This window comes from Anas acuta, chromosome 17, assembly GCF_963932015.1.
Source record: "Anas acuta chromosome 17, bAnaAcu1.1, whole genome shotgun sequence".
Lineage (NCBI taxonomy): Eukaryota > Metazoa > Chordata > Aves > Anseriformes > Anatidae > Anas > Anas acuta.
Genome location: NC_088995.1, coordinates 5,526,151 through 5,540,956, shown reverse-complemented (window position 1 = coordinate 5,540,956; position 14,806 = coordinate 5,526,151). Strand labels below are relative to the sequence as shown.

The 14,806-nt window shown below is 61.7% G+C and overlaps 1 protein-coding gene across 4 annotated transcripts in view; it reads right to left on the bottom strand.

Annotated features, from left to right (window-relative positions):
- The window catches only part of KSR2 (kinase suppressor of ras 2), a 56,339-nt gene extending 46,143 nt beyond the window's left edge, over window positions 1–10,196 (bottom strand). For 3 of the 4 annotated variants that reach the window (XM_068653638.1, XM_068653641.1, XM_068653639.1), the window contains exons 1-3: window positions 9,979–10,196; window positions 4,338–4,478; window positions 3,543–3,693 (exon numbers count right to left, since the gene is read on the bottom strand). In XM_068653638.1, the coding sequence (XP_068509739.1) occupies window positions 3,543–3,693; window positions 4,338–4,478; window positions 9,979–10,158 (472 nt within the window). In that variant the 5' untranslated portion in view covers window positions 10,159–10,196. Of the gene's footprint in view, window positions 1–3,542; window positions 3,694–4,337; window positions 4,479–4,846; window positions 9,383–9,978 lie in introns of those variants that run through there. The other variant, XM_068653642.1, reaches the window with a different exon arrangement.
- Between the last annotated feature and the right edge of the window lie 4,610 nt (window positions 10,197–14,806).

Here is a 14,806-nt window from a genome sequence, read left to right as displayed (position 1 = left end):
CTCCTCTCAGCTCCTAATTATTAGTCTGCACCGGTGCAGAGATGAGTAAAGACCTGTCGGCGCCGACTTCAGAGCGCCAAGGTGATGGAGCGGATGCAAGCTCCCCGCCCCGGCTTCTTTTGATCGCCACCTCTAAGAAAACCAGCATAAAAAATGTAATCGCTTTATTTTAAAAAGGCTCCTTCCCCCATCCCTTTTTGGGTTATTAATTGCCTGTCCTGTTATCTACCCGTGCCTTTTCAAGGGGGGGATGCTTTATTTCGAGCTCGCGAGGATGAAAAATAAAAGAGGAGCAGGCTTTTGAATGGGAAGCTTTGGGATTAGATTGATAAAGCTCCAGGGGAAAAGGGGCTGAGGAGGTTTGGGTTTGGTGTTTTGGTTTTTATTTTGAATTGTCCTCCTGAAGCAGAAAATAAAGCCAGCAGAAGTGGCAATCCTATAGGAAAGCCTCACCCTGCAGCCCCTCGGGACAGCGCGCACCAAAAGCCGGAGGAATTGCAAGACCCCTGGGGGTGCAAGGCCTTGGAATTAATCCTCCTGCGAGCTCCCGACCCCCCCGTCCCCATTAAACACCCTGCAACACGGCGCTGTGCTGCGTGCATGTGTGCAAATCAGGGAGCCCCCCATCGGCTGCTCCCCGTGCATGGATTTCCATAACTCCGCGCTGCCCGCATGCTGCAGCCCTGCACCGCCACCTCCAGCAGCAATTAGTGGTAATTAAGGAAGGAGAAAGGAAGCCGACCTGGGGTCCCGCTCCCGCATCCCCCCCGGCTCCGGCTGCCCTTTCTCTCGCTGGCTGCCCGTGTCGGAGCATGGATGATGCTCCCAAGAGCAAAAATAGCCATTTTTTGGGTGCGTCAGGGCTAAAAATACCACGGATCAGCACGGGAAGGGTATTTTCGACAGCGGCTTCCACACACGCCGCAGGTACCAAGCACGCTGCTCGACGGGATACGGCTCAACCGAGAGCGTGCTTCAGAGGCAAAAATCCCAAAATCCCCGAGCCCTTATTCCTGCAGTGCGTGAAGCCCTCCTGGCTCCTCCGAGCAACCCCGCTTCCTCCGGGGGCTCCCTCAGGTGTTATCGCCACTCTGCCCAAGGGGGGTTCCACGTGGGATATCAGCGAGCACAAAAATCACATTTTTCCTCCCCATGTGTCCCCGCCAGTCTCCTCACCCCATGGCAAACAGCACCGAGATGTTCACCCAGACCCCATAAGTGCAGCACCAGCCAGCAGCCGAGCATCCCCTTTGGGATGTTCTGGATGCACGAGCCCACCTAGCGAGGGGTTTTCTGTCCCCACCTCTGTCCCCATCACTCAATGGGGGCAAAATCACATCCAAGGAGGGCACGGGCTGCAGGTGAGCGGAGGGGCTCATATGGGGCAGACACAGCCAGCCCCGTGCACGCTCACTGCACCCCACACCCTCGTGCTCTGCCCTCAGACCCCACGGGATCCCCCTGTGGCAATGCAAGACCCAGGGAATAATTCTTCCCGAGGGACAGAGCTGTCCCCAAAGCCCTCACCCTGCCCTTTTCCCTCCCCCAAATCAGCAGTCCCAGGACCAAATGGGAAGCCAAAACCCACAAAACTGCAGCCCGGTGCCACCCCCCGTGGTCCCACCAGCTCTGCACACCCACACCGTGGGTGCTGCGGCTTTCCAAGGGGGCAGCCCTCAGCTTCACCCCAAAACAAGGATGCTCACCGCTTTATTTCACACCCCCTTCTCCTCTCTGCACCTGATTTTTTTCTTTTTACGAGTTGCACTCTTCAAGCCAAAGCTTCCCCCGCAAGCAGCAGGTTTCAGGCAGAATTTTGGACCGATCCCCACGGCCCCTTCCCCATCCCCAACCCGATCTGTCCCTGCCTGACCCCGCTTCCCGAGGCCAGCAGGACCCACAGATGCCCAGCACGGGATCATTTTTCCCCGTAGGACCATCAATCACCTCCTCGAGCCACGGGGGCACCGCTGGGCTCTTCCTTAATATTAAATTAATCCTGCTCCGAGCGCGACGCCTCGGCTGCTAATAAAATCCTGCTGCCGGCGCGCGGCTTCGCAGCAGAGAAAAATCCAATCCGGGCTTGTTAACACCATAAAGCCGGGGTTTAATATAGGGTCGCTGCTCGCTGTACTCAATACAGTAACTCCTGTGGCCCGTGAGCTTTTTTAGGGGGTTTTCCAACACGTGTGGAGCTGCCCAAAGGGTCCCCGTTCCCAAACCCCGTCGCGATGCCAGCGCTCGCCCAGCGACCTGCTTCCTCCCTCCCTCCTTCCCCAGCCCCCATGCCCACGGAGAATTGGCCTGGGAAATTAGCTGTCCCTAATTAACAACTCAATAAATAGAGATTGATGGAAAAGGTTAATACCGTGCCTTATTCCTGCTTTATTAATACTAATCTCGGCTCCTCCAAATCGACCACCGGCGCGCTCGCAAAGAAATGACATGATGTTTTAAAGAGGCAGCGACCTGCCTGCTAATTATATTTCCAGGCTGGGCCTGTCCCTGGCTTTGCTCGGAGCTAAGACAGACTCAGGGAGCCGAGAGCTCAGCACCACTTTCACCCACTGGCCCCCAGTGAGCATCCCCAGCCCCTTGGCTACCAAAACCCCAAAGCTTGACCCAGTCCCAAAACCCCAAAGCGTGGGGCTTGATGCTGCTGACCGCTCTGTTTCCCTCCCCGCTGGGTTTTACACCCGGACAGGGGTAAAACCCACAGATTTTTGGTGGCAGCCCCATCCCTTCTTCCCTTTTTGGATGGGCTGGGGGACAAAAACGCTGCCTGGGGACAAAACCTGGGACCTGCCAAAAAATCAGGGCCATCGGACCCGGCTCGTGCCATCCACTGGACGATGCAGCAGGGGGTCCTGAAGGCCCACGTGCATTTCCCAGGAGGGAATTCCCTCAACGGACAGGGATTATTGGGGAGATTATCGGAATATTGGACAGATTTGGTGAAGATGCCAAAGGGAACAGAGCAGGAGGAGAGGTGGGGGCTGGATTTGGGGAGCGCAGCGGGGGGGCTGTGCAGACCAGGTTCATCCCCCCGGGATGCCTTACGAAATGATGCACCAGAGGGGTGGGAGCAGCTGCGGAGGGGGGCCTGGGGGGCTCCAAACCCCCCCAGGACAGACGGACGGACGGACAGACACATCCCACCCGCACCCTGCCTGCAGCCGGCTGCCAGCCCCGAGGATGCTCAGCCCCTCCCGCGGAGCTCTGCTGCCACCGCCCGGGCACCCGCCGGCCTCGCACCCCGGCTGGCTGCTGCTGCTGGGGGGGGGCAGCCCTCAAACCCTCCCCAAATCCCTCCAAAAATTAAAAAAAAAATAAAAATAAAATAACCCTGCTTGGAGCAGGGGCGCTGCGGAGAGCCTGGGGGGTCTCAGCCTCCCTCTCCAGCAGCCCCCATGAGGGTGCGGGTGATGCCCGCTGCTGGCGCCCAGATTTGGGGGCACAAATAGGGGCTCCCGGCCCTATTTAGGATCATAAACCCAAGCGGTGCCCCCAGGACATGATCATGGGGTGCGGAGCCCACTCACCGGACTTGTGGACGCTGCGCAGGCAGGACAGGGAGGCGTTGAGGCGGGCGCACTCCTCGCTGTTGGCCCCAAATTTCTCCACGGTCTCACAGACCTGGTCGTCGGTCATCTCCAGCAGCTCCTCCAGGCTCAGCTGCCCGGGGGCTATTTCCTGCCAGGAGTGAGGAAAAAAAAAAAAAAGGAAAAAAAAAAAACGTCCTGGGGCATCTGTTGATAACTCAGTGCCTTGGGGTGCACAGGGAAGAAGCCAGACCCTCCTCCTGGGGATTTATTTGGAGTTTCCCTCTGTCCTATATGCACGGGAGATGCTACAGCCTGAGCCTCAGGATGGTCTCAGGCACATCCAGACCCCGCTCAGCACCGGGACATCGGGGTTTGCCACCAAATCCTGCCCCGTCACCCCCAGCTTCCTCTGAGCGCATCGGGGTGCCAGCCTCCAGCTGCACCCATTGCTCGAAGTGACCCCGGGCATGGCCAAAGCTTTTTGGGGGGACCTGGTGGATGCATCCTACATGAGAAGCAGCAGGGAGATGTCCCCAGCTTCAAGGGACAGCCACGGGGACACCCAGCCAGCACCTCCCTCGCGGCACCTTCCCATGCAGAGAAGGGATTTGGTCCCCCTGCCTCCCCACCCCGCTCTCTACCACCAACCCCGACCTGCTACAGGGGTCCCGTGGCCCAAAAAATATTGCTCCAAGACATTTTCCATCCTGGGAAATGCCGCCCTCTTGCCAAACTTCACTCGAGGATCCCACAGCAAACCTCCCGGCCATGCGCTCCGTGCCCGCGCCTCACCTCCATCACCTCCTTGCGGATGTCGACGATGCGGAACCAGTGCAGGAGCTGGGGGAAGCCTTCCAGCTTGGCATTGCGCTCCTGCAACGCCACCTTCCTCTTGCAGGAGAGCTGCCGGCTGAAGTACTTGACCAGCTTGCTCTGGAAGAGGAGGGGAAAGCCCCGTGGAAGCTTTTTTTTTCCTCCCCCTCCCCAAGCTGGGTCTCCAAGGGGGCCGTTTCCCACCTTTCTCCTTTTTCCCCCAACCCTGAGTGTCTCCGCTCTGCAGGCTGCCAGCCCTCACCCCTGGAGACCCCATTGCAGGGGGCGAGGGGACAGGAGGGACAGGGACATCCCTTCTCCCACACTGCCCACCCACCACCCAAAGGATGCGCTCCCCTCCGCCGTACCCAACCCTGGCGCAGAGACCACCCAAAGCACCCCACATTTTGGGTCCGAGCGTTCGCTCCCTGTTCCTACAAACACCCAGCCCCACCAGCCCCTTCCTCCCACCCCATTGCGCACCCCACAGCCACCGGGTGTGGGGACCCCTTTGCCCGGCCGAGCATCCCCACAGCTCTCCCAGGACAGGGACGAAGCCACCGCCGTGTGTGCGAGCGCAGGCTGACAGCTCCCGAAATAAAGCCTCTGAGCGACTGGCCTGGTTTCTCGGAGATGTGGAGCAGAGCCCTGCTCGCTGGAAACCTGCTGGGATTTCCCCCTCCTGCTCTCCAGCTGGGAGATTCCCCGCCGCCGGCAGCGCTAGATGGTGCTGTGCCCATGCCCAGTGCCCGCAAACGCGGCCTCGCCACCCCAAAAATAGATGAGCCAAAAGCAAAACATCGCAACGGCCTGGAACAGAGGGAGCCCCGGCCCTGGGGAGGGATTCACGGCAACAGCTGGGGGGAAAAAGCAAAATCTGGGACCCTGCAGGGACCCAGCCCCCTGTGCCAGGGGCTCCTCCCCTGGGCGCACCGAGTGCCAAAGCCCAACGGGTCTGACGGCCTCAAAAATGGGGTTTTATCGCCAAAAATTAATGCCTGAAGCAAATCCATGGAGAGGTCACCAAGAATCATAGGGGAAACTGTACAGAGTCCTGCCAGGGCTCAGCATGGCCCGGAGGAGCTGGAGCCATCACCTTTGGGTCCCCTGGGGCTGCTTTTTAACAAAACTGCTCTCCTAGCAGGGAGCACGAAGGGTTTGGGGAGCACCCTGCCCCTTTTTCTCCCTTCAGTGGGGCTCAAGCAGTTTGGGGGCACAGAGGCACACCCCAAAGCTGCCCTGAGCCTACAGGAGGGCTCAAAGGCACACAGGAAAAGGATGGGGGTGATGCTCCCACATAAAACAGCATAAAGCTACAGCTCTCCTGCAGGCACGCTTTTATTTCAAGCTCCAGGTAGGGGAAATGAGCACCACCTGCCCCTTGAGAGAGAGCAGAGGCACCTTCGTTAGCGCAAACGAGGGCGCAGGTGGGTACCCCATGCCCCAGGCGCATGCAGATGCTGCGGGAGCATCCCATGGGGATTTCCACATGGGCAAACAAGCTCAGCACACCTCCAGGTGTCCAAAAGCACTTCTCATGTTGGCAAGCTGGGATGGGAAGGGAAGGGGCTGGAAGGGACAGCATGCCACGCTCGCCTCTCGCTCCCGGTGCCACCAAGCCACAGCTCGGCCATCCCCGCGCCCTGCCAGGCAGGGAGGTGCTAAACACACCTCTGCCAAAAAAAAAACAGATCCTGCCTTGCAATCCTGGTGCTGTGTGGCCCCCTCCAGCCTTCCCGTGCCTCGTTTTGCCCATCTGTGGAAGGGGAAGCTGGGCGAGGAGGGCGCCTGGGGACAAGTGTTGGGGTGCTGCTAGCTGCGGGGTGCGAGCCCCAGGTGGTTGGGGGACACCAGAGCCTGTAATGCCCTGTATGGGAAAATACGGGTGTATATACGGTGCTTGCATGGAGCTGTACCTGTCCACGTGCATTTTATTTGTGTGCATTTTTTATATACGTGCGTACCTGCGTGGGGGCTGTACGTGCCCGCTGGCCGCCTCTCCTGCTGCAGCAGGACCCAAAAGCAGGGCTGGCAGCAGTGGTGTCCCCACTCATGTCACTCCCTTGGGACCCTGGGTGACAGCGGCCAGGCTGCGACCACCTCTGCTGCTTGCAGAACCTCCCTGAGCTGCACGGGGGACTTCCAGCCCTTTTGGGGTCACCCCGCAGCATCACCCCAAAACATGAGGAGCGAAGGCACCCAGCGGGTGCCAGCACCCAGAGGGAGGGCGGCTCAGCAGCGGGGACAGAGGTGGCACTGACCCCACCTGGGGGCTGGGAAAGGTGGCAGAAAATCCACCTGCGGGAGCACGAGGTCAATGTCAATCCCCTCCCTGTGGGGTCTGGCTGTGCCAAACATCACCATGCCCATGGAGCGCACGCGTTTTGGACACACGCAGGGCTCAGCGGGGAAAATACTCCCAAATTCAGAGGCTCTGGGACGGGGCAGCCCCAGCTCGATGGGAGAAGGCTCCCACGGGATAGGAACTGGGACCCTCGCTCTCCTGGTGCCTGGCAGCGGGGAGCAGACGCTGTCCCAAACCCAATGGCTCCTCCCTGATTCCCCCAAGGGCTTGTTACTGCAGATGTGCCTGGCAGCACCGGGGAACACCTCGCCACCGGGTGTTTGCCAAGAGCTTTCCCTCTCCAGGTTCTTTGGAGCCCTGCAAGGTTTGCACGCCACCCCGGGCTCTGCGCATCATTTATGTCCAGCACTGCTCAACGCTCCCTGGGGCTCTCCCACAAATAAACCCGAGCTGCCCCGAGTTCCCAGCAACAAACCCCCGAGCAGTGCATGGAGCTGAGCCCTGCTCCAGCTCGGTGCACCGGGGTTAAATTAACACCAAAAGGGGTCTTGGCATCTGCTCTGAGATCGGACACATCGGGCTTCAAACGCTCTGAGCACCGGCAGGATTTCTGCCCCCAGCACCCGGCCACTTTGTGGTCACTTGAGCAAAACTTCCCTGTGAAGCCAAACACTCGTTCTTCCTCTCCCCTGGTTTATTTTTGCCCTCTCTCCTTTGCTCTCGGCCCAAATCATTGAACACCCAAGCTTTGTCCACCCCGCAGCATCCCCTCTCCACGGGGATGATGCTCTCCCCCACTCAAACGCCACGGCAGGGTGTTAAACCCAAACACAACGATTTGCATCCATCAGCACCAGGGCCGGACCCTTTCAGTCAGATCCCACGAGCTCCAGCTCTCGCCATGGCCCTGCAGCACCCCAAAACCCAAATATTAGGGTGCAAAGCCAGAGTGCCAAGCTCGGGAAGGGGAACAGAGCCGCTCACTCCCAGCCAGCGCTCCCTGCTCCGATGCTGCTCGGACCCAGGTGTGGGCAGAGCAGCGTTGGGCAGCATTTTGGTTGCAGCCACTGCCTTGGTTTTGGCTGGAGCCTGTCCCAAGGTGCAGGCAGGACCTAAAAACCTCCTGGCACTGAGCGCTGCCACCGAGCCCAGGCCACGGGCATCGGTACCCATCCAGGAGGGACGCTGCATCCCGGGGAGTTACCGGCTCCCTGCGCAACCGCGGCGCAGGGAAGATGGGCACTCGCATGTACCCCAAAATTATTCAAAATAAACGAGCAGAAGCACCGCTCTGAATGCTGCAAAACCAGGATTTGGCAAAAAATACGGCGGTGGCTTCGCCCCTGCGCTGTTGCAGCTGGGTTGGAAGGGAAGCAGCGCCGAGCGGTGCCTCCGCACCTGCGTCACGTCCTTGGGACGCGGCGGTGGCGGCGGCTCAGGGCCACGCTCGGCTCCTGCTTACGCCGGTGGAAACCCAGGACAACGTGGCCGGGGTCTCTGGGGTCCCCAGAGCCGGGCCGGACCCACGCCAACGTGCCCAAACTGGGAACCCGGCCCCGGATCCACCCATCGTCGCTGCCCTCCTGGAAATTGCCTGATTTCTGTGCAAGGGGTAGAAGAGCCGAGCCCAGGACAGGGCGATGAAGGGAACGAGGTGCTGGGGTTCCTGGGGCTCCTGTCCCTCGGTGCGGGCTGGTGCTGGGCAGACACCTCCCAGAATTTCGGGGGCAGCTCCCAGGGTTTTCCCCCAGCCACCTCCAAACCTGTGTTGTCCACACACAGGAGGTGGGGACGCAGCATCCCTGCAGGGGATGGCTTCGCCGCGCTCTTCATCTCCATCATCTTCATCGGTCCAGTCCGCAAGAGGCAGGTGGGAACTCGTGAGCAGTGCCAACCCACACGTGGAGCAGGAGGAACACGGGGCGCTCACCGGGCCTCCAAGCAGGACCACGTGGGTGCGACCACGCAGGATGAAATCCCGCTGTCCTGCATCATCCAAATCCTCCTGCACGCCCCAAAACTGCTGCTTGCTGTCCCCAGGAGGCAGCTGGGGACACTGCCCGGCTTGGAGAGGTCCAGGAGCGCAGCGCATCCCACCCCACAGCGCATATATGGGACACGGAGCCCACTAGGGAGGCACATGGGGGGGATCCCCCTGCTGCAGAGCACCCCAAGAAGCTGCAGCACCCCACGGGAGGAGGTGGCACCGCATCCCTGGCCACCGCGGTGCCTGGCCCCGCGCCCTCAGAGCCGCGATATTTCGGTTCTGCACCAGGATGGAAAGCAACAGCCAAAAAAAAAAACAAGCGGAATCCCCCCGGCCGCAGCCTCCCTGCTTCCCCAGCTCTGAAAATCAGCAGCTGGAGTAAATAAATCCCCTCCTCTGCTCCCAGGGGCTGCACCTGCACAGGGGGAGGCCTTGGGGCTGCGCAGGATCCGGCCCCAAGGCCTGTGCGTGGGGTACAGGGAGCCGGGATGCTTCCAGCCTTCAGAAACCCCTTTCAAACCCCTCTCACCGCGGAGAGGGATGGGGTCCCCCCGCTGCAAATTCTGGGACCCCTCTGGCCCAGGGGGCCGCCGGAGCCGTGCAGGATTTCCCCCTGGGTGCCTCCGGGGGAGGCCGGAGGCTGCGGCAGAGGAGCCGGGGGCGAGGATGCTGGTGATGGTGAGGATGGAGGATGCTGGAGAGGATGCTGGTGGGGATGGGGGATACTGGGGGGGATGCTGGTGGGGATGCTGGCCTCCCGCAGCCAGGCAGGAGCTGGGGGCAGGCTGCGGGTGGGCAGGGGGCTGCTGCTCGGTGGGATGGAGGCGGTTTTGGGGGAAAAAGGGGAACCGGGGGGGGGGCCGAGGCCAGGCCGGGGGGGATGCGGGCCGGGAGGCTGCGGGGCGCTGCGGCCAGGCCGGGGGCTGCTGGAAGGAGCTCGGAGGGGGCTGGGGGATGCGGGGAGGGGGGATGCGGAGGCCGGGGGCCGCTCCCGGCGAGCAGCGCTCGGCTCCCACCGGTCCCACCTCGGGCCACCTGCAGAGCGCGCAGCCTCACTCGGCCGCTCCGCACCAAAAAAAAAAAAGGCTCCGCACCCAAAAAGGCTCCGCACCCAAAAAGGCTCCGCACCCAAAAAAAAGGCTCCGCACCCCGCTCCGCACCGCAGCGCAGCGCCGCGGGGGAGCCCCGCTGCGATGCCCGGGGGTGGTGGTGCGGGGATGGGGGGGGGGGGGAGAGATCGGGGAGGAAAAACAGAGCTGGGGAAGGACCGGGGGCTTGGTGCCGGTGGTGGTGCAGGGGTGGGGGGGGGATGCTCGCCGGGCCCCTACCTCCAGGGTGCGGATCTCCTTCTGCGTGAGGTCGTTGGAGGCGGCGCACTTGGTGCGGAGCCCCTCCAGGTTGGAGATGCTGATGTCGATCATGTTCTGGACGAGCTCGCACTGCTGCAGCGCCTTCTGCAAACTCAGCTGCTGCTGCTCCTCGCTCCTCGTCATGTTTTCCTCATCCATCGCTCGCCGCGCCCCCCACCCACCCCCCCCCCGACCCCACCCCACCCCTCCGCCGATGCTCGGCCCCCCCCCCCCCCCTCCCCGTCCCCCGTCCCCCTCCCTTCCCCGCCCCCCACCCCCCCCCGCCCCGCAGCTCAGCCCCGCTCCGCCGCCCGCAGCATCGCGGCTCCGCGGCGCGCACTCCCCCCCCCACCCCCCCCAACCCAAACCCCGAAGCCCTGAGCGCGGCCCCGCGGCGCCCCCCCCCCCCCGAGCCCCGAGCGCGGCCCCGCGGCGCCCACCGAGCCCTCAGCGCGCCGCCGCGGCCGCCTCCCCCCGGGCGCGGCGGGGCGGGGGCGGGGGCGGCGCGCTCCCGACACCGCGGGGCCGCGCTCGCTGCGCGCCGCTCCGCGCGCGACCCCCCCCCGGCACCCCCCCCCTCCCCGCACCCCCCCCCTCCGCACACGCGCGCCCCCGCGCACGGACGCGCGCGGAGACGCGCGCACCGCACCGGCACCGCGGAGCTGCGGGGAAACTGGGGAGGGGGCGCGGTTGGGGGAGTGGGGGGAAATGGGGGGGGAATGGGGAGAAATGGGGGGGAATGGGGGCTGTGATGGAATGGGGGGGCACGGGGATATGGGGGGGCAATGGGGGCAATGGGGGGGAATGGGGGCTGTGATGCAATGGGGGGCACGGGGAAATAGGGGGCAATGGGGGGCATGGGGAAATGGGGGTCAATGGGGGGAAATGGGGGGGAAATGGGGGCTGTGGTGCAATGGGGGGCACGGGGAAATAGGGGGCAATGGGGGGCATGGGGAAATGGGGGTCAATGGGGGGAAATGGGGGGGAAATGGGGGCTGTGGTGCAATGGGGGGCACGGGGAAATGGGGGGAAATGGGGTGGAATGGGGGCTGTGATGTAATGGGGGTCATGGGGAAATGGGGGGGTGATGGGGGGAAATGGGGGGGGCAATGGGGTCTGTGATGTAATGGGGGGGCATGGGGAAATAGGGGGCAATGGGGGGGTAACGGTGCAATGGGGAGCATGGGGAAATGGGGCATGGGGAAATGGGGGGGGCAGTGGGAGAGGCAATGGGGGGCTATGGTGCAAGAGGGGGGCACAGGGCAATGGGAGAGCAAGGGGGGGCTGTGGTGTAAAGGGGGGGGGCACGGGGCAATGGGGGGCTATGGTGCAATGGGGAGCACGGGGCTGTGGGGGTATGGGGCACTGGGGGGCTACAGGGGGTTATGGTGCAATGGGGGGCATGGGGTAATGGGGGGCCAAGGGGGGGTTGTGGTGGAATGGGGGGGCATGGTGCATTTGGAGGATGGAGTAATGGGGGGCACAGGGCAATGGGGGGGGCAATTGGGGGCACAGGGCAATGGGGGGGCAATGGGGAGCAATGGTGCAAAGGGGAGGGCATGGTGCAATGGGGTCTTGGTTCAATAGTGGGGCACGGGGCAATGGGGGGGGGCACAGGACACTGGGAGAGCACAATGCAGTGGGGGGGGGCAAGGTACAATGGGGGGGCTATGGTGCAAGGAGGGGACCACCAGTGGGTGATATTGGTGGTAGGGGGGGTGGGTGGACCCTTCTTGGAGGGCTTTTCCAACCTTAATGTTTATAGGATTCTGCAAAAGGGGGGGGGGGGCATGGGTGTGATGCAGGGGGCACGGTGCAACGGGGGCTGCAGTGCCATGGGGGGGGGCCGTGGGGCAGGAGGGGGCTGTGTTGCAAAGGGAGGGGGGGATATTCTAAAGGAGGGGGTCATGGTGCAATGGGGGGGGGGCATAGTCTAAGGGTGGGCTGTAATGTAAAGGGGGGGGCACGGTCTAAAGGGGGGGGGCACAGTGCAATTGGCGGCTATGGTGCAATGGGGGCACAGGTGCACTGGGAGCTCCTCCCATACTGGGGGCCCTAATACAATGGGGGGGGGGTCCTGCTGCAATGGGGGGGGTCCTGCTGCAACAAGGGGGGAGATATTGCTGCAGTGGGGGCTCTGGCACAGCGGGGGGGGTCCCGTTTCAGAGACCCCCAGGCCAGCAGCACCGTGCGTCGCTGCGGGCAGGAGCAGCAGGTGCAGCAGCGGGGGGGGGCGCAGGGGATGCGCACCCCCAAAAGCCCAATTTGATGGGTGCCACGGGGGGGCTGTGCTGCAGGATGGGGAAGGGGGAGAGGCACCCCAGGGCTCCCCCCCTCCTGGATTTGGGAGGGGGGGCGTGGAGGGGATTTGGCCCAAATCTGAGCAGAATCAATTCAAAATAATTCACCTGCGCAGGGCTTCCACTTTCCGGGTACGTATTTCACTTTCTGGGGTACCCGCGCCTGACGTCTCCAGCCCGTGGGGAGCACAAAGCTAACCCCAAAGGGGTCTGTGCAGCAATTACACCTGCTGCCACCCCTAGCAGGAGTTAGGGTGAAGGTTACGAGGTCCGAAATGGGCCGGTCGGCACTTTGTTCAAGGAGAAGCTTTAATTTAGACGCTCACCCGAGGAGCCCGTGCTGGGACGAGCACACGCGTCCCCTTTCCTCCTCCTCATGGGCGAGCTGGTCCCTTGCAAGCAGCGATTCTGCCTTTAGGGGTGGCAATAAACAGGTCGGAGGGATTTTATGGGAACCCCGAGATAGGAGCGATGAAAACACAACCCCCACAGCACCGCAGCTCGGATGTACGGGGCTGTCCAGGAGCCCCTACAGGTGGGCACACACCCTATGGATCAGCTCTTTCACGAGCTGGGTGAGCACGCCAGAAACACGGGCAGAGCTGCACCACCCCGGGGCAGATATTTGGATATTTGGCACCACGAGGTGCCAATATCAGCTCTGGGGGGGTTCCCTCTGGGATTAGGGGATCGTTCCCCCGGCTGCAGGCAGCCTCTGAAGGCAGCAACAGCCAGAGACGTAAATACCACCCAAGCTCAAACTGCAGCGCAATTCCTGGCATTTACGGGGCACGGGTTAAAAAAAAAATAAACCCCGCTGAAATTTTCCCTCCTGATGGCTTCTGTGGTTGGACACGCCTTTCGATAACCAAAACGGTTTGCAGCAGCAGATGTTTTTTTCCTAAAACACCCCGGCCAGCAGCATGGCCATTTCTGTGCCCCCAGTGCCGAGAGCAAGGGGGGGGAGGACGGGAGGGTCCCAAGGGGCTCTAAACGCCCCCCTGCACCCACTGCCCTTCCTTCCACCCTCATTTCGGTGGCTTCCAGAGCAGGAAATTACCCACAGTCCTGGTAGATGTCCCTTAAAAAAAAAATAAAATAATAAAGTGGAATAAAATAAGGAAGAATAAAGAAAGTAATAAAATGAAGAAGGAAAGAGCGAAGAAGGAAAGAAGAAATAAGAAGAAAAGGAATAAGAAGAAGAGAAGAAGAAAAAAAGAAGAAGAGAAGAAGAAAATACAATACAATATATAACAAAATAGGAATAAAATAGGAATAAAATAAATGCAGGGAGGCAAAAAGGTAAGCAGGTGCCGAGCCGCCGCGGCACACCCCACACCAGGTTTCCCCAGGTAAAAGCAGGCCTGGGACCAGGGCTGAGGCGTGTTTTCCCCCGGCACGGCCTCGGACAGCTGGAATTATTCATTTCCTTCTCGACTGGGTCTGGATTTCGTAAACGGGCGAGCTGTGAGCGTTGTTACTGGGCAACCCCAACCGCTTCATTTCTTAACCAGGAGCTGCTCCCAGCAGGACCTGCTTGCCCCGACACACCTCGTGCTCACCTGTGCCCCCCTCTCCTGCCCCCCTGCGAGCCCAGACCCTTTTGGCACCAGCCCCATCCCCGCAGCCCCCCCGGAATCCCCCCGGGACCCCCACCCACTGGTTCCCTTCCCGAAGCAGCGTCCTTGGGGAGCCAGGGGGGCAGCCATCAATTACAAAATAAATTTAAAAATACGGGTACATATTGTGGATTCGATCCGGTCAGCCCACAGCTGAGGTTACCCACGAGATATATGGTGAGGAAATAGGGGAATACCACGGGGGGGCTGCAGCTGTGCCCCCCACAGCAAACTGTGCCTGTCCCCTCCAGGGCTCAGCCTGGGCTGTGGGTGTAGTGTTAGTGGGGTGGGGGGAGGAATGCCTGGAAAATTGGGGTTTGAAGGGCCAGAAGCCCCCCAGGTGAACACCAGCTCCACATTTCACACCCCATGTCCAGCTGCCAACCCACACGTGTTTGAGGTTTTCTATAGGATTAGACCTGGAGCTCTTCCATGGGGGGCAACAAGATGTCCCTGGTATATTTTTGTCCCTCAATACATATTCCAGTGCTTCTGTGGGTGGGTTGCCTTCTTGAAACCCGGTCTCCCCCCCCACCAGAACATCTCCTTTTCCTCCCCCACCCACCCCAAAACGCCACCCGAGCACCCCACCGGCCTCTTTAGGCTGTTCCCCGCGGCCCCCCACCCCACAGACACGGGGGCCAGGCAGCCCCAGGAGCTGAGGGGGGCCCATCCTGGCACCCCCCACGGCCGATCCAGCTGGGTTTAAGTCTCCTAGACCCCAAACCACCCCCCCGTAGCCCCCACCCCACCCCACAGCCGGCCCCTGGCACCCATGGGTGCTGCCGACTGGGGGGGGGGGGGGGGGTGAGGAGGGGCCTTCCCCATCCCCTCTAGATACCCAGCAGCGGGGGGCAGCCCCCCAGCAGCGACCCCCGGAGCCGTGTC